Source organism: Grampus griseus, assembly GCF_964374135.1.
Source record: "Grampus griseus genome assembly, chromosome: 2".
NCBI lineage: Eukaryota > Metazoa > Chordata > Mammalia > Artiodactyla > Delphinidae > Grampus > Grampus griseus.
In genome coordinates, this window is record NC_139018.1 from 157,607,763 (window position 1) to 157,627,630 (window position 19,868).

The 19,868-nt window shown below is 45.2% G+C and overlaps 2 protein-coding genes across 4 annotated transcripts in view; both read left to right on the forward strand.

Moving 5' to 3' along the window:
- The window catches only part of CAMK1D (calcium/calmodulin dependent protein kinase ID), a 415,759-nt gene that overhangs the window by 376,975 nt on the left and 18,916 nt on the right, over positions 1-19,868 (forward strand). For all 3 annotated transcript variants that reach the window (XM_082647881.1, XM_082647883.1, XM_082647882.1), the window contains exon 6: positions 2,001-2,076. In XM_082647881.1, the coding sequence (XP_082504007.1) occupies positions 2,001-2,076 (76 nt within the window). The remainder of the gene's footprint in view (positions 1-2,000; positions 2,077-19,868) is intronic.
- Positions 12,867-13,271, forward strand: LOC309818354 (adenosine 5'-monophosphoramidase HINT1-like; the record flags this gene model as incomplete). The annotated part of the gene is made up of 1 exon (XM_082648041.1): positions 12,867-13,271. One exon carries the CDS (start codon positions 12,867-12,869, stop codon positions 13,245-13,247), a length of 381 nt encoding a protein of 126 aa, XP_082504167.1. The 3' UTR covers positions 13,248-13,271.

Sequence of the window (19,868 nt, forward strand, 5' to 3'; positions counted from 1 at the left end):
GGGGCCGGGTCCAATGTAGCTCTGCGAGCCTTTTCTGCCTCTCTTGAAATTTCCATCAGGCTACGAGGATGGCCCTGGAGGCTCAGAAACATGCTCCTTGCAGAACCAGTCCCCTCCCGCCACCTGTGCTCGTGTGGCTGTCAGCCCAAAGCATCAGCTCTGAGAGCACCATCCTCCTAGATCAGCAGGACGTTGGCTGTGGGCAATGGCTCCCTTTTGTCAGTTGCCATAATAGAAGCATCTGAGAAACAGGCTCTTAGCAGTTCTGGGGAAGAGGGAGGATGGATTCAGTCACTCCCCATTATCTAAGGGCCGCTTCTCCAGTCTGTGAGTTCCCCAACTTTGTAGCGCTCTCTGCTTCTGCTACTGAATTGAGGGTAAACACAGCAAAGCCGTACAAACGTATTTATTTAGCTCTTATTAAATTTAAAAAAAAGTCTCATCAGAAGTTTGGAGGAATTGAGGCTGAAACCTAAAATTAGATTTGAGGATTCTCTGTGGGTTGTATTTCTTACCATCCTAACCAGAAACATCCAGCAAGTTTGTGTCCTTCCCTCTTCTTGCTCAGGAAGGTGCTTATCTGCAACAGGGTGAGAGGGTTTCCCTGTTCATTTTTCTACAAAAGGACTTTGCTTAGAGACTGAAGAAAGACTCACCTTAACAGTCAGTAGATTCCAGTGGAAAGAGCTGGGACAAGGGTGAGATTGAATTGTGTTCAGATCCCAACTGGTCTATATCTCCTATGTGGCGTCAGAAAAGGAACATCTCTGAGGCTCATTTTCTTTATGGATCAGGAGCAGATAATGGCTAATTGGCAGAGTTGTTGAAGGGATTACAGTAGAGAATGTCTATGAATGACAAGGACGAGACCCGGATCACACAGGCACTTAATTTGGGTTAGACTACGTTGGTGTAGAGGCCTCTTGGCAGCTGGATACTGGGGATAAGTGGCTTGATCTCTGAGTCCCCGTGCACCCTCACCTGTAGCTTGGGAAGAAGGATAATAATAACTAAGCTCTTCCCCACCAAGAAAGGTTGTGGTGAGTTAATGCATCCCCAATGCATAGAACACACAGCTTAGCCTGACAAGTGCCTTGTAAGCTAGAGCTCTTTTTACTTTCTCTACCTTCTTAAACTTTCTGCAAAGTTTATCCTAGACACTTCAATCAGATGTATTTGCATAAAAAGGAGGTTTTACTTGTGAAGAAGGTTTACTTCCTTTCCTGTGTTTATTTACTCTTTGCACAAATACGTATGGCAGACCCTGCTGAGTGCCAGACACTGGGTGGGTATCCAACGCTGGGCAGTAGCCACGGCCCGGAACAGGAAGTATGGGAATAGTACAAAATAAGCCAAGGCCCTGGACTGGTGATGCGTGATGAAGAGTGGGTTAGAACCAAGGAAGTGAGATTCAATAGCATTTTTCCTGTTTCACAGATGAGAAAACAGAATGGCAGTATAGTGACAGATGACCCGCCCAAAACCTTAGAGAAGGAATCAGGAGCAGGCCTGAGGCAGGACATGGAGAGAAGGTTTTAGGTCTGAGCTTGACTTAAGCCCCATGAAGGCAGGGGGAAGGGGCTTCACCTGCCTGTCCCCACAGCACCTAGAAAGTCCCTACACAGGGGCCAGAAATGCTTCCTTGAGCTGATTTGAGGTGAATCACACCCCAGGCCCCAGACTGAGTATTCTCTCCTCTCTGTCAGTCTGGTCTGAGCTATAGAGCTTAGCCCAGCACTGACATAAAATACCTCCTATCAAGTATGTATTGATTGATTGATAACCTCCAGTTGTACACACACACAAATGCTCCCCTTTTGTCTAGTTACAAAAGCCAACAAATATATCAGATTGTGTCTGCCTACTCAGTTTCTAGAATCACAGAAAGTTCAGCCCAAGTAGCAGACAAAAAGAGCAAAAAGCAAAAAACACCTAAAACCCGCCTTATGTCTTAATCATTTAAATTGTCAGGCTTGTGTCTCTGCTTTGTTGTTTCACAGCTCCCGAGGTCCTCGCACAGAAACCCTACAGCAAAGCTGTCGACTGCTGGTCCATTGGGGTGATTGCCTATATCTTGTAAGTATGGCTTGCCACCTCGGCTTCTTTTTTCCTTTTTTTTAAAAAAAATTGTGACAAAATATACATTTAATTTTGTACACCATTTTAACCTTCTTTTTTTTTTTTTTTTGGCCGCGTTGGGTCTTCATTGCTGCGTGCAGGCTTTCTCTAGTTGCAGCGAGCAGGGGCTACTCTTCGTTGCGATGCGGTGGCTTCTCTTGTTGCAGAGCACAGGCTCTAGAGCACAGGCCCGGTAGTTGTGGTGCACGAGCTTAGTTGCTCCGCGGCATGTGGGATCTTCCTGGACCAGGGATCGAACCCGAGTCCCCTGCATTGGCAGGCAGATTCTTAACCACTGCACCACCAGGGAAGTTCCTTAACCATTTTTAAGAGTACAATTCAGTGGCATCAAGCACATTCATAGTATGGCACAACCATCACCACCACCATCTCCAGAACTTTTTCATCTTCCCAAACTGAAACCCACTAAATACTAACTCCCATTCGTTTCCCCCGAGCCCCTGGCAACCACCATTCTGCTTTCTGTCTCTATGAATTTGCCTTCTCTAGGTATCTCATGGAGGTGGAATCATAAGGTATTTGTTCTTTTTTGTCTGTTTTCTTTTTCCACTTAGCATAGTGTCCTCAGGGTTCATCTATGTTATAGTTAGTATGTGTCAGAATTTCATTCTTTCTTGAGGTTGAATTATTCCCTTGTGTGTATATACTACATTTTGTTTATCCATTCATCCATCAATGGACACTTGGGTTGTTTCCACCTTTTGGCTGTTGTGAATAAGGCTGTTACGAACACAGGTGTGCAAATATCTGTTCGAGTCCTGCTTTCAATGCTTTGGGGTGTATACTCAGAAGTGGAATTGCTGGATCGTATGGTAATTCTATGTTTAACTACTTGAGGAGCTGCCGTCATGTTTTCCAAAGCAACACCACCATTTTACATTCCCAACAGTGATGCACAAGGGTCTAGTTTCTCTACATCTTTGTGAACACTTATTTTCCATTTTTTGGTAATAGCCGTCCTAAGAGGTGTGAAGTGGTAACTTGTTGTGGGTTAGATTTGCATTTCTTTCACAGCTGGTGATGTATTAGGCATCTTTTCGTGCGCCACCTTGGCTTTGCTGGGAATACAAACCACTATGAAAATATTAGGGCATGTCCAACAGAAGTCACAGTAAGAAAAATGTGATAAAAACCCAAAATTTAGCCTTTGAATTCCTCATTTCTTCTCAGGTGCCTTATCTCCATGACCCAGGAAATGCCATGGTCATAGGCTTGTTGCAGTTATTTTAAGATGATCAATTTTGGTTTTTATGTTTTGATTTGTTTAAGTCCCCTGTAAAGTTACTTTTTAAGCTACAATTTCTTTTTGTAGTCATATTTTCAAACACTTACTATGGAGCATACTTTCAGGATAGGTTTAGGCCAGTGCGTTTCTGAAATTGATCAGAAATGAATTTCTCCTCGTTAGCATCCCCAAGGAGGGGAATGTTTTCTCGCTGACAGAGCCCACTGCACACAACAAAAGGCTATGAGGGAACTTTCCTCAACATAATAAAGGCCATATATGACAAACCCACAGCCAACATTGTCCTCAATGGTGAAAAACTGAAAGCATTTCCACTAAGATCAGGAAAAAGACAAGGTTGCCCACTCTCACCTCTCTTATTCAACATAGTTTTGGAAGTTTTAGCCACAGCAATCAGAGAAGAAAAGGAAATAAAAGGAATCCAAATCGGAAAAGAAGAAGTAAAGCTGTCACTGTTTGCAGATGACATGATACTATATATAGAGAATCCTAAAGATGCTTCCAGAAAACTACTAGAGCTAATCAATGAATTTGGTAAAGTAGCAGGATACAAAATTAATGCACAGAAATCTCTGGCATTCCTATATACTAACGATGAAAAATCTGAAATCAAGAAAACACTTCCATTTACCATTGCAACGAAAAGAATAAAATATCTAGGAATAAACCTACCTAAGGAGACAAAAGACCTGTATGCAGAAAATTATAAGACACTGATGAAAGAAATTAAAGATAATACAAATAGATGGAGAGATATACCATGTTCTTGGATTGGAAGAATCAACATTGTGAAAATGACTCTACTACCCAAAGCAATCTACAGATTCAATGCAATCCCTATCAAACTACCACTGGCATTTTTCACAGAACTAGAACAAAAAATTTCACAATTTGTATGGAAACACAAAAGACCCCGAAGAGCCAAAGCAATCTTGAGAACGAAAACCGGACCTGGAGGAATCAGGCTCCCTGACTTCAGACTATACTACAAAGCTACAGTAATCAAGACAGTATGGTACTGGCACAGAAACAGAAAGATAGATCAATGGAACAGGATAGAAAGCCCAGAGATAAACCCACGCACATATGGTCACCTTATCTTTGATAAAGGAGGCAGGAATGTACAGTGGAGAAAGGACAGCCTCTTCAATAAGTGGTGCTGGGAAAACTGGACAGGTACATGTAAAAGTATGAGATTAGATCACTCCCTAACACCATACACAAAAATAAGCTCAAAATGGATTAAAGACCTAAATGTAAGGCCAGAAACTATCAAACTTTTAGAGGAAAACATAGGCAGAACACTCTATGGCATAAATCACAGCAATATCCTTTTTGACCCACCTCCTAGAGAAATGCAAATAAAAATAAACAAATGGGACCTAATGAAACTTAAAAGCTTTTGCACAGCAAAGGAAACCATAAATAAGACCAAAAGACAACCCTCAGAATGGGAGAAAATATTTGCAAATGAAGCAACTGACAAAGGATTAATCTCCAAAATTTATAAGCAGCTCATGCAGCTCAATAACAAAAAAACAAACCCAATCCAAAAATGGGCAGAAGACCTAAATAGACATTTCTCCAAAGAAGATGTACAGACTGCCAACAAACACATGAAAGAATGCTCAACATCATTAATCATTAGAGAAATGCAAATCAAAACTACAATGAGATACCATTTCACACCAGTCAGAATGGCCATCATCAAAAAATCTAGAAACAATAAATGCTGGAGAGGGTGTGGAGAAAAGGGAACACTCTTGCACTGCTGGGGGAATGTGAATTGGTACAGCCACTGTGGAGAACAGTATGGAGGTTCCTTAAGAAACTACAAATAGAACTACCATATGACCCAGCAATCCCGCTACTGGGCATATACCCTGAGAAAACCATAATTCAAAAAGAGTCATGTACCAAAATGTTCATTGCAGCTCTATTTACAATAGCCCGGAGATGGAAACAACCTACGTGTCCATCATCGGATGAATCGATAAAGATGTGGCACATATATACAATGGAATATTTCTCAGCCATAAAAAGAAACGAAATTGAGCTGTTTGTAATGAGGTGGATAGAGCTAGAGTCTGTCATACAGAGTGAAGTAAGTCAGAAAGAGAAAGACAGATACCGTATGCTAACACATATATATGGAATTTAAGGAAAAAAAATGTCATGAAGAACCTAGGGGTAAGACAGGAAGAAAGACACAGACCTACTAGAGAATGGACTTGAGGATATGGGGAGGGGGAAGGGTAAGCTGTGACAAAGCGAGAGAGAGGCGTGGACATATGTACACTACCAAACGTAAGGTAGATAGCTAGTGGGAAGCAGCCGCATAGCACAGGGAGATCAGCTCAGTGCTTTGTGACCGCCTGGAGGGGTGGGATAGGGAGGGTGGGAGGGAGGGAGATGCAAGAGGGAAGAGATGTGGGAACATATGTATATATATAACTGATTCACTTTGTTATAAAGCAGAAACTAACACACCATTGTAAAGCAATTATACTCCAATAAAGATGTTAAAAAAAAAAAAAGGCTATGAGGGATTGTGATGGGAGAAAGGTCTGACAGTGGCATCCTCAGGGAATGCTGGAAACGTCCCCCCTGTATTGGCTTTGTCTCATTATTTGAGAGGCAAATGGTCTTTCTACAGCATACATTCAACTGGGCAGCATTTACAGTTGAGTGAGGATTTAGCTGACAGCTCCTGTGGATTCTTGTCATTATCACAGGAGAATTTATCCATTATAATATATTTGGCCTGTAGGGCTCCCAGTTATGGAATTAGGTAAAAGCCAGGTTCATCTGAGCTGCAAAACTAACACACTGCACCTAGAGAATGCTTTCAGTTCCAAGTCACGTTGGCCATCTTCTGCAGTGGTTTCATCCTTTTTGTGGGGGGAGGTGGGTTACAGACCCTTTTGAGAATCTAATGAAAGCTGTGGACCCTCTTCCCTAATAAATTCACACTCACACAATTTTGCATACCATATTGGAGGGTCCTGGGTGAGCAGATACTGGCCATAGGCCCTGTGTTATTTACCTGGCTCCCTAAACCCTCGACTAAAGTTCTTATCCTCACCCAACTTGACTGTGAAAGACTTAGAGAAATGAATGATAAGCCAGTCCCCTTCTAGCAAAGCACCAAAGCGGGTGTTATCTACAGAAATCTTCCATGGGGCTAAGCAAAACAAAATAGCCCTTATCTGGCCTTCTGCTTATTTGTTCCATTACGTCTGTCCTGAATCTTGAACCACTGCTCTGATCTGCACTAATGTCTATAGATTCCCTTTGTATTCTATAATTGTGTATATAATTATCTCCCTGAAGTCTTGGCATCGGGGTATGATATATCAGTACACCTATGAGGAGGTGTGTACTGCATTATTGGGATAAGCAGTTTAAAACCAAGCAGTGGTGCCTTAGTCAGCTCCTGCTGCTCTAACAAAATACCACAGACTGGGTGGCTTAACTAACTGACATTTATTTCTCACAGTTCTGGAGGCTGGAAGTCCAAGGTCAGGGTGCCAGCTGGTTTGGTTCTTGGTGAGAACCCTCTTCCTGGCTTGCAGATGGCCACCTTCTTGCTGTGTCCTCACATGGTAGAGAGAGAGAGAGAGACAGAGACAGAGAGAGAAAGCTCTCTGGTATCTCTTCTTATAAGGGCACTAATTCCATCATGAGGGCCCCACCCCCATGACCTCATCTAAACCTAATTACCTCTCAAAGGAGCATCTCCAAACACCATCATGTTGGGGGGGGTAGGGTTTCAGCATATGAATTTGGATTACAGAAGTCAGTCCATAGTAAATGGTTTGGTTGACCGAAGCTTAGTGAAAGTATTACAGCAAATTCCCCTTAAAACATGGATGCTTCAGGTTGGGCATGGCACCCACTTTATAATAACAATGATATCAAACGTTCGTATGACAGTGCAGTGCACCCTTGAATGAAATCACAGTGCTGCTAGTGAGGAAGAAGGCAGGAATTGGATTTGCAGTAGGTAACGAACCATGTCCGCCATGGCCCATAGGTAGGAAAATGTCAGAAGGCCAACATGGTTAGAGTATCAAGACAGGAGGATATCAGCAAGAGCCAGAGGAAGGAGAGACCTGGAAGAAAGCTTAGGTTTTAACCCAAGTGTAGTGGGAAGCCAAAGAAGGGTTGACCAGTGATTTTCACTCGAGTGTTATTCTGGCTACTCTGTGAACAAGGGATTGGACAGAGCAGAAGTGGAGTGTGGAGACTGGTTCAGAGGCTTAGGTCAGATGAGTGGTAATGCTTGCTTCTACCAGTGGGGCAGGGATGGAGGAGGAGTGGTAGATATACTTCGGATGTGAAGAATGAAGGAGAGGGATGTTTCAAGGATAAACCCAAGTTTGGGGCAGATGGCTAGGAGAGTGGTGTAGGAACAAATTTAGGGGGTAGGTGAAATCAAGAATTTCGTTTTGGGCATGTTGAACTTGAGACGCCTTTGGGATACCCACTGACTAGCGTAAGCATGTGTGGAGATATAAATCTGGCTATGATCTGAGCAGTAGGACATCCAAATCCTTATCATTGCAGTGTACAATACAATATTTGGTTGGGGTCATGTAGAGCATCAAGCAAAGAAATACTGTATTTCTTTGTTTCTATTTTAAGTACAAACTTGATAAGCATAAACTTGACGGTTACCTGGTCACCAGTAGCTTAACCCCAGGGATTAGTCTCAGGTTGATTTCATGATTCTGTCAGATTTCAAAATGGCAGCCTGGGTTTTTGTCTTCCTTGGTGCCTTCCAGAGCTCTGAGAGTCTCAAGCAGAGAATGAATGGACTTTGGGCGTCTCATTTGTACCTTCCAAGATGTTCAGATCCTTATGAGTGAAAGACCAAATCCTAGATATAAATTGCTACATAATAAGTCTATGCCTGGAGAACCACTGGTCTCAAATTCATCATTATCATTGGACTTCCCTGGCGGTCCAGTGGTTAAGACCCCACGCTTCCACTGCAGGGGGCACAGGTTCGATCCCTGGTTGGGGAAGTTCCACATGCTGCCCGGTGCAACCAAAAAGAAAAAAGAAAAATCATCCATTATCAGTGTCAACAACTGGCATTTCTTGAGTACATTCTCTATTCCAGGTACTGCAGTAGGTGCTAAAGATAATCAAGATGACAAAGACATGATGCCTCTCATCAGAGTACTAACGATGTATACGGCGGGACAAGTAGTTTCCTAAGTAGACTGAGTGACAACAAGGCTTGTGTACAGCTCTAGGGGTTTCTAGGATGAAGCCACCATTGAGGAGGATGGGAGTATTCAGGAAGGGGGCACCACTATTCCAATGATGTCTAGAAGGTTGGAAAAGTCTAACATAAGCAGAGAAGCTAGAGGTTAGCATCCCAACCAGGGGAGGGATGCAGGCACAGGAACGGGGATGCCTGAGGCATGTTTGAGGACTGATGAAAATATTCTGTGAAAGACTCCGGCCGGGTTGGTGTTCCCAGCACAAGGCTGGCTCCAGGTTGAACTAGTGTCAGAAGCTAGAACTCGTGGACCTCAGCCTCAGACTCTGGCTATTTCCCACGGATTCTCTGTGCCCGGTCTTCCCAGCCCATCCTGGATCTGAAGACTGGTGAGGAAGGCTGCTGAGTGGGTCGTGACCAATAGGAAGCACACAGGGGAAGCCGGCTATCCCCTGGCGATCCGTGCAGAGCCCCTCATTCTTCACATCACCTGTAATGGGAAAGAGATTAGTCTCTGCCATCTGGGGGGTGCAGCGGTATTATTTTCCTTTGATAAACCTGTCACACTGAGATATCAGGTTGCAGCAACGGCGGCTGTGACAGACACCGCGTTTCTCCTCTCCGTGTGCCGTGCAAACATTCTTCATTTTGTCAGTGCAGGTCCTTGATGAATTGGTTCTCTTTGGATCTCCACACTCATTTCTGTTATCCATCATTTGGCAGGAGACATATCTTTTCCTAACAAGGAGACTCATGTTTTTAAAACCCTTTTGATAGGTCCTTACCCTGCCCAGGAATCTTCCTTTGGGGATCAGGGCATGCAAAACACATCTTTGCCTGAGTAGCCGAAGCTGCTGGGAAGGATTGAGGATGGAGTGGGCTGGACACCGTGATGAATGTGCTGGTGTCCAGGCTGATGAGGTTGGCTCAGCCAAGGTAGCCCAAGTTCCAAGGCAATGAAGTTCCCCACTCAAGATGAGAATCAGCATCTCGTTGTCCAAACTCGATCTTGTGATTCCGTGTAGGCTGCCTTTCTACCGACAAATTCAAGGAGATTGTTGAATGATCACTTGCCTACATTCTGCCCAGGGATACAGCATGTTGTGGAGAAACATGGTGAATGTTTGCTGGTATAAACACTGAGATCTTAAGGAGATTAGGGCGTTAGGGCAGGCTGGACGGTTAGGGTGGACTTCCCGTGGGTGGTGAGGGTACTTACCCGTGCTGTGACCTGTGACCTCTCTGCCTAGAGGAAATCCCAGGCAAATACTTTTGGTCACACCCTTACTTTCTGACTGGCCTCCTGCATGGTTCAGTTTTCTAAACTAGGTCGCAGAACTAAATTGGCCAATGCACAGAGCATAATTAGCTTTGTAAGAATGGAACTAAGAATGCTTAACCCGCATGCTACATCCATTTGCTGAGACAATAGATGCTCGTCACCAAAGTAGTCACCATTCTTTCAACCACTGACAGCTGCCTCTTTATGGATACATATGTCCCAGGGAGGCGGCATGAACCCAAGCTTCAGCAGGAGAGAATGCATCATAATTACTGAACCCCAGTGAACATCCAAGCCTGGGGTATTGTGATGGTTGTTACTAGTACTCTCAGTATGAGGGTGGTTAACACTAACAGGAATAATGAACTGGCGTTGTCAGCAGGCAGCAGTCATCTTACATTCATATGCTACAGCAACGTGGGACACGTAGCCGCATTCCGGCCACCATGGGTTCATGGTCTGAACTTTGGCTTTAGACGTTTAGAAACGAAATCAGATCTGTTGCTTCATCTTGCTCAGGTGATCCCAGTGAACTGATTCACACTAGCCAGACTCCAAAGAGATTAAAAAAACACACACACAATTAGAGTGTCCATTTATTAAATCATAATGAGAGGCATGCCCTGTGAGTTCATAGGATATGCACGTCATCAAACTAGCAAGTTCCGGGAGAAAAGCTCCAGGAGAAAGCAAATTCAAATGGGGAATTTCTTTAGTGAATGAGGGATCAGAGCAGTGGAGTTGGGTGGAGTTGGATGGAGTTGGATGGCCTTGGGTGTTTCCATAAAGGCTGTCATGGGCTCCGGGTCACCTTTCTCTCCCAAAGGTGATTTCTGACAAGGCGCACAGGTGTGTGCATCGGCCGGTCAGAGTGGTGCGCGCAGACAGTTCGTACACCGGCTGCTCCTTCCTCCTGCCTTGAAGACCAGCCACTACCCTGCGCCCTTCCTTTGTCATTCCAGCCTCACTGTTTTTGTTTTAGCAGGCGTTGATGGTTGGTTATGATTCATGGGTTCACGGATTTTACTTCGCCAACTGCACTTCAGTGTGGCTGCTTTCTGAGGGTTTTCAGAAAGATACCCGGTTCTCGCCCCGTCCCCCGCCATAGTCTGTACTGAGTGGACCCTGTGGCTGCCTAAACGCCTTTTGTTTACAAGTCCTGCTTGACCATATTTCAGCTTTGCCGATGGGCCTGTGACCCTCTCTTCGCTGCTTTGGAAGAAATACGGTTGGTTGTCTGTTGACAGTTGGTTCACCTCTAACCCTTAGGAAAGAGCCCAACATGAAATACTCCTTGGTTTCAAAAAGTGAGTGCGGGGACAGGCACAGGGTGATGGAGGAAACGTTACAAGCCGTGTCACTGAGGTGAAGACGTTCTGCATCTTCCGTGGTGGTGGGAGCAGCTTCCCATGACCTCATGGAGGGTGGAATCCACCCATATCTGTGCCTTTGTCTTTGCAAAGCCCCAGGTAGAGAGGGCACCCAGTGCGGGAAGCAGGAAGGGAATGGCTCCTTTTACACACTGAATGGTGCCGCCTCAGGCCAAATGGAAAAACGTTTCACGTAAAGCATCATCTCCTGGAAACTGTCGTTTAAGTATCTAAATGCATCGGGATATTTACTTAACTAACATTTATTGATCCTAATATGTGCCCGGCAAGCTCATGGGGCTGCTGAGCTGGATTCATGGCTGCCTGGCCACAGAGTCGCTACTGTGGCGACAGACAGTAAACAGATAACTTACAATCCAGTCTTGCTGGCTGTTACGGAGATGGGAGGCAAGAGCAGGGTGAGTTCCCAGGGGAGAGATGGGAACCCTGCCCGGGACTTGAGGAAGGCTCCGTAAGAGCAGTGTACGGTGATCTGGGCTTGGAGGTACTGTCTTCAAATATCGGCAAGGCTGTCAGGCAGGGGAGGTCGATGGTTTATCCTCCAAGACCCAATTATCTAAGGAGATGATGTGCTTACTGTGTTTGATAAAAGATGTCCCATTCAATTTGAGATATAATTTTTAAAATATAACTTGGAAGGTTTGATCCGGCTTTGAACTTATATATTACCAACACTTGGGACTTCCCTGGTGGCGCAGTGGTTAGGAATCCACCTGCCAGTGCAGGGGACGTGGGTTCAAGCCCTTGTCCGGCAAGATCCCACATGCCGCGGAGCAACTAAGCCCGTGCGCCTAGAGCCCGTGCTCCGCAACAAGAGAAGCCATCACAGTGAGAAGTCCGCGCACCACAATGAAGAGTAGCCCCCGCTCACTGCAACTAGAGAAAGCCCGCACGCAGCAAGGAAGACCCAATGCAGCCAAAAATAAATAAATAAATATATATCACCAACACTTAGTAATGGGAAAAATATAATCTCTGAATATCAGGATGTTGAATTCGTCTAGCACCACACCGAGCAAATGAAAGAATCAAAAGAGGCTTTTATTATGTTTTAAAAGATTTACCGTCTGGAATGTAGCACTGCAGCACAGAGACAGAAGGGAGGCAGTACAGAGATAGTTAAAAAACCAAAAGGGGCACAGAAAGAGAAATGGCCAGCTTGCCAGGAGCTGTAGTAACAAGAGTCATGAATTCAGACCACTTAGTCTGAGCAGGGTTTGTGCCCAGGAGGGGAAGAGATGGAGGTGGGAAGGGGAGAGGTACCAGTTCACACCAGCAAGTCTGCAAACACTTGTGGAGGTGGTTCAGATGGAGGGACCAGGAACCCATGATTCAGTGCCAAGTACAGGTGCACCGGAGTCAGGCCACACACAAGACCGCTTTCCGGCTTCCAATCACCTTGCTGTGCTCTCACAATGCACTTCCAGGGATGCCCCTCTGAGAATGAAAACAGTTTCTAATCATCCTCAGAAGTGCCTTGGGAGAGAGCCATCGGAGGCCGGGGGACAAGTGAAAAGTTCAGTCAAAAGCCAAGACCAGCTTCTCCCCAGCCGGCCATGCAGGAGGGAGGCCGAGATGGCAGATGAGATCGCTAAGGCTCAGGCCGCCCGGCCTGGTGGGAACACAATCTTCAGGAAGATCATTCATAAGGAAATCCCAGCCAGAATCATTTATGAGGATGACCAGTGTCTTGCTTTCCACGACATTTCCCCTCGAGCACCAACACATTTTCTGGTGATACCCAAGAAACATATATCCCAGATTTCTTCGGCAGAAGATGACGATGAAAGTCTTCTTGGACATTTAATGATTTTTGGCAAGAAATGTGCTGCTGATCTGGGCCTGAAGAAGCGTTATCGAGTGGTGGTGAATGAAGGTTCAGATGGGGGACGGTCTGTCTGCCATGTTCATCTCCGTGTTCTTAGAGGTTGGCGGATGAATTGGCCGCCTGGGTAAGCGTGTTGTAGGGATAATTTTCCCTTCTCTATGCAGGGATCAGGTCTGCAAGTTCCAATACGCAAAATAATACTTTTTTTGCCTGTGTATGGAGAGATTGCAGAAATAATTTTAAAAACCCATACATACTAAAAGACATTGTTGCATGGTCTGAATTCTGTATTTGACTTTTTTTTTAATTAATTAATTTATTTATTTATGGCTGTGTTGGGTCTTCGCTTCTGTGTGAGGGCTCTCTCCAGTTGTGGCAAGCAGGGGCCACTCTTCATCACGGTGCGCGGGCCTCTCACTATTGCAGCCTCTCTTGTTGCGGAGCACAGGCTCCAGACGCGTAGGCTCAGCAGTTGTGGCTCACGGGCCTAGTTGCTCCGCGGCATGTGGGATCTTCCCAGACCAGGGCTCGAACCCGTGTCCCCTGCATCGGCAGGCGGACTCTCAACCACTGCGCCACCAGGGAAGCCCTGACTTCTTTTTTTTTAAATATTTGTTGGAATGTTTGAAGGTGGAGTTCATAATTTGGGAGCTTTTTGTTTTTTCTCCCCAAGGAGGACTCAGCATATGTACGTGGCAATAATGCTGTGACTGATCTTTGAAGACAAATTTAAAATTTTCATAAATTTAGCTTTAGCTTTGAAATATCCTTTTAGGGTCAAATATTAGTCCAGGAGAAGATTTTCTAGTCCAGTTCTCTTATTTTCTAAGAACAAAGGAGCATGTGATGTGATTGATCCAGAAAGTGACAGTTGTAGGTGTAACAAAAATGCTTTTTGTCCAGCTCACATGTTTCCCCTGGACTACTGGGTAGCGTGGAAGGGATGAAAGTTGATTTGTCACAGAACCTTTGATGACCGTGTGAAGCCATACAATGGTGTTTCCTTGTTACCTAAAGCTATTGATTATAAAGACTTGAACATATATTATTTAGAATTAACTCTCCAAATTGAAAACTCATTGTTGTGAATGTGTATGTGCACACTCGCAAAAATTTTTAAGTTATGCATGACTCTGGCTGTGTAGAGTTGGGGGGAGATCTCAGGGTTTGAGTTCTTATGTAGGCTGACAGCAAACCTTTTTGTTTTTCGGTCTTGCCACGCACCCTAGCCTCTCTAAGGTTGCACAGGGCAAATAGTTTTGCTTCTTTCCTTTCCTTCACGTAGGCACTTTCCAGCTTCTAAAATTTATTTAATACTTCTTGCCTGCTTTGTCTCTTCTCTCGTTCTCTTTATGTTCATGGGTTCCTTTCGTTTTTAATCCCTAAGACCATTTTAGTAGATTTTGACACATTTTATTGTAAATTGTTTTTCTTCTAAATGTTTCATTTTATTAGTGATTTTAAAAATTCAGGGGGAGTGGATCAGGGAAATTGGCTGTATATGTCTTACAAGTGAGTTTTTTCCAACTGTCATTTTTTTACATTGTTTATGGTGTTTAAAATATTTATATAGTTAATGTATCAATTTTTAATTTAGTTCATATTTTTAAGAGCCTTTCCCACCCTAGGAGGATTTATAAAAAAAAATTTTCCCCTAATACTTTATGGCTTTACGTATTTTTATGACTTTTTTATGAGGGAAGGTCTGGGGCGGGGGAAGAGTTTTGGAGGAATTATATATTATATATAAGAAGGTTGAGTCTACTTTCCTTAGGCTTATTGACTTTCCCATTGATTTCGTCAAACTATTGCTAATAAATCAGGTAGATAACCAAAAAAAATAAAATAAAATAAAGCCAAGGCCAACAGGATGGAGGTACCAAGGCATCTCCCAAGCACGGCTGTTAGTCTGCACAGATTCATAACTGCTTCCCAAGCAGAACGTGAGAGAGAAGGACACTGGGGGGATGGAGGAGGGAGGGAGGGAGCAAGAGCCCCACAACAAAAAAAGCAAAGTCTAGATGCAAAAGTCGAGCTGGGAATCCGCCGGGGTTCAGAACCATCAGTTAGTGCGCATGTTAACCGCCTCCAGACTGGACGTCTGCACCCCTTGGTGCAGGTCCATCACTCTGCTGAAAGTCTCGCTGTGTTTCTCCTAACACAACATCCCAGCTGTTGGATGCTCCCCTCACTCACCCTCTCCTCCCCACCAAGCCCTCCGATCCACTGTCAGCAGGAGCTGAGTCGGGAGTGGGTTTGTCCGAACCTCCTTCAGTTGTACCTCACCTGCAGGAGGAGGCTTGGGGCCTCTGTGCTCATCCCCCAGACTTCCTGGAGGTGCTGTCCGTTTGGCTGATGCAAGAATCAAAAAGTTATACACTTGGAAGTAGAACCCTGGATCACAACACAGCAGCTTTGCATGATGTCTTGTCCAGCCTAACCCTTTACTGTGTACAGAATTTTTTTAAACTATTTTACTCCAAGTGGAGTATGCTGCTAACTTCTCACGCTTGGGGAAGTGTTTGTTCTTCTTCCCCTCCTGCCTGGCTCCCAATCTTCAGCTCTGGTGTGTATAAACTTTCTAAGGGATGTGTTTCCCATCTACCTTCCAGTGTCCCTTTCCTTCCTCCTCTAGGTCTTTGCCTGATCTGCTTCCTCCTTCTCAGCGTTCAACGTATGAACCAAATCTCAGGGGTGACGTGCGACATTTATCCATTGCATTTCACCAGCGATGCCTTGCTGAAGTCAGCCTGCATGTGGTTCTAATACGTGAACCTTCCCTTGTCTCTTCCAAGTTTGTAAGGAGAAAGCTCTGGCATGCACATAATCCAATCTCTAGTTGCTGAAGTAATTGCATTACATTTTTGTAAACATTCGGGTCTCGTTGGTCATTCTGGTCTATAAATCCAAATAATACGCTGAAATCTATTTTGCTGGGCTTTGCAGCTAATTGCCAGAGATTTGTCAGCTTAAAATGCTTTGCTTTATTTTATTATTTTTAAAAGTCTGTCCTATTAACCAGAGTAAGACAAATACAACCCAGATTCCTTAGTACGGGGTCCCAGACATTCATCCAATACACACTTGTTGAATAACTACTGACAGCCAAGACAAAGGGTGAACTGGTGGCTGTCCAGTGGTTGTTACATATCCAACAGACTAGCATCCAGAGGAGGGACGCCCAGATTTGATGGATTTTGTCTTTTTCAGAGACCCATTGGGCCTGGGTGGGCCCTATGTGGCTCCTCTGGTTTGCAGTATACGTGCAGGTCTGTTGTTTCGCTCAATTGCATAAAAATATTCTTTCTTCACAAATATACCTTTGAGTAAGTGTTCTCAGGGAAGCTTGAGCTATTCCTAGAATTGAGGGCTCCTTGGCAAAATGCTTGGAAATACCGGCCCACAAAGATTAAGGTTGAAAAGCAGGTCTCCAGGACATCCTGTCCTCATATCCATCACGCAGGGCACAGAATCATGACCAGAGGGAACACCTCTCTCCTTCCCTTCTAGAGCAGTTTAGAAGTTTAGGTCGGGATGTGTGGTCATTCGTGGGTGATTCTGAGACTAGTTACAAAATTTTAAAATATGTTGCTTTGTTTTCACATTTAGAATGTAAACTGAGTCCCTCAGGACTCGTCTGTTCTCTCCCCCTCCCATTGGCCTTCCTGATGCTGAGCGGAGTCCCAGTGCACAGTATTTCAGCTGAAGGAGCCTGAAAAGTGAGATGGAGTTGGTGGGATGGAAAAGAGAAGTAGTGATAAGGGTGGACAGCTGGGATATAGTGATTGTTGTGTGACAGGCGCTTTCAAATGGTATATCTTTTATCTGTATCCACCCATCAATTCATGTGTGTGTGTTATATGTAGTATAGATTAGTATATAGTGTATGTTATATATGTTATAATATCTCTGTATAAGGTGGGCCTCGTTATCCTCCTTTCACAAAGGAACCTGCGACCGGGAGACACTATATAATTTCCCCTAAGTCACTCCACCAGGACTTGGCTGGAGCCGGGATTTGAATCTGTGTCTTTATTTCTCTAAATCCCAGGCTGAGGAAACCACATCACGAAACTCGTCCGAAAGCAAAGTCAGTCCTCAGAGAACAGCAACACACCTTCCCTTGAAAACTCACTTCTCTCTTCACCTTCAGAGCCCTTCTTCCCATTAGACTAAAGGGCAAGGTCTGGGCTGCTGTTTCCTAACGACGATTCAGTCATCAGCGTGGACTGCTGTGCTCAGATGCTTTTTATGTATAATACGTGCATATGTTTGGGCACTTCAGATGTATATTTCAGTGGTCAGAAAACTTGCTTACACGTGTTACTTGATTTTGCAGTTACTCTGGGTCAGTGAGGCAGGCCTGAACTTCTGCCCAGCCCTACCGAGTTCCACAGGGTCTGGACAGCAGATTTTCTATCCTCTGCATCCCCTTGCAGCTCTGTGGTGGAGCAAAGGACTGAACAAAGGCTACTGGATGTGACCATAGTCGGACTTGGTTGAGTAGAGACCCAGGTTCACTCTTCTCCATCCTTCTCTCCCACCGACAGGCCACAGTGGTCCCAAGCATGCTCCTGCCATCTGTCTTTCCAGAAGCCAGGCTGGGGTCGAACATTAGGTGTTGATTTTCTAACTGTAAGGACACAGCTTCCCAGAGCTGCTTCCCCAAGGGGGGGACCGTGTCCACCGAAAAGAGAAGTTTTAATTGCCAGGTGCCACAGTGACGTGTCGGGGCCACCCTCAGACCCACCCTTACCCCTGTGTTCTCCACCACGGTTGACGGCAGCCCCCGTGTCCATGCTGGGGACTTGGGAGGCATCCTGGCCTTCCCTCTCCACGCCGCTGATCACCTAATCTTCCCGGCTTTCCCTCTAAACTCTTTTAGAATCTGTTCCCCCGATCCAACTACCACCACCTGCGCCGTCCTGTCCTTCCTTTGCCGGAGCACAGCTGCTAACTTGTCTTCTGCCTCAGAGCCACCTTCCTCACAGCTGCAAAGCCAGCCGCCTACCTGTATGGCTTCCCTGTCTACACCTTTATCCATTTATCCATCAGTGGACACACAGATTGTTTTCATGTCTTGGCTATAGTGAATAATGCTGCAGTGAACATGGGAGCATGCATATCTCTTCAAGGCACTGATTTCATTTCCTTTGGGAATATATCCAGAAGAGGGATTCCGGGATCACATGGTAGTTCCATTTTTAATTTTTTGAGAAACCTCCGTAACATTTTCCATACTGGCTGCACCATTTTGCATTCCCACCAACGGTGCACAGGAGTTCCATTTTCTCCACATCCCCACACTTGTTAACTTCTATTTTTCTGGTAATAGCCGTCCCAACAGGTGACACCTCATCGCCTACCAGCACTTCTGATACCAGCTCCTTCCCGTCTTCTCTGTGTCTGTCTCTGGTACCAAAAGCCATAAGGAAAGGCAGAACCTTAAATCTGTAATTCAAAGGTCCAAGAAATATGCAAGAACATAGAAGGTTGAGGTGAATTATAATAAAGTTACATAAAAGGGGAAAAGAGGTAACAACTGATCATTATTTGCAAATCTTTTCAGCAGGTGTCCATTTTTATAGGGACATATATTTTTTTATATATTTTTATATACATGGCCGAGGGCAAGCAAGGAGGAAGAAGGTCCCTTAACGTAGCATAATTACCACAGTCAAGTCTCAGGACCTCTCAGCAGGAGCTCTTATGCTATCACAGCATTTCATTTTCCAAGAATAACTGTGCCCTGGTGAATCAGCCGTGGTTGGCCATGGCCAATTTTCACATTCATTTATGTTAAAAGTGCTCTTCATGGAAAACCTTCTCCTTTATGAACCTTGTCCACAAGACGAAAGTGGCATTTTAGATAACCCATTGCATTCTCTCTACAAACACAGGCCAGGTTGCCCCCAGCACCTGGCCCTGCACACTGGGTTCTTCTGGAACATCTGTCAATGACACAGAGCATTGCTTTTTTGCCACCTCCTGAGAGGGGTGAGGTACAGGAGGGAGGAGTCGGGGTGGGTGGGAACTTTGACAGCTACCTGGGCTGGGCAGTGGTGGGCTATCCTTCATCCGTCATCCATGTCTCTGTTTCAGAGCCCATCCGGGGGCTCAGCAGCCAACGATGAAGCCTCTTTTTCAAGAGCATCTTTGTTCATCCAAACATTTACCCAGGATCTGCCATGGGTAGACCCTGGGCTGGACACTGAAAATCCAAAGACAAAAGTAAGACATAAGACACGGTCCTGCCTTAAGGAGCTTGTGGACAGGTCAGGGCAGCGTGCAGTGTAGGAAGTGTCACCACGGAGCTCTGTCCGCTGCCGTGGGGACACAGAGCAGGGCACCGACCCCACCTGGCAGCAGGGCACTGGGTCTTACTAGTAACGCGGCAGCCGGTCTCCAGGGGTGTGCCAGAGTCGATGGAAGGGGCCAGGGGAGGGCAGCCCAGGTAGAGTGCATACCTTTACCTTGGTCCAGAAACAAAAAGTGCCCAGTAGGCAGTGAACCAGCCCCAAGCATCTTAGCTACTAGACCCAGAGTGTGGGAAATGAGGTTGGGGAAGTAGCGTTCAGTCGCCAGGTTCTGTTTGCAGATGAAGGGACCGGTGGGCGAATGAAATGCCCTGCAGAGAGGATGCAAAGTCAAGACTGAAACATGAGGTTCAGTTCTCAAGCCTCCTTCCCTTTAGTGAACAGGCAAAACAGTTAAGAACACAGACCCGGAATCAGACAGGTAGGGCTGGC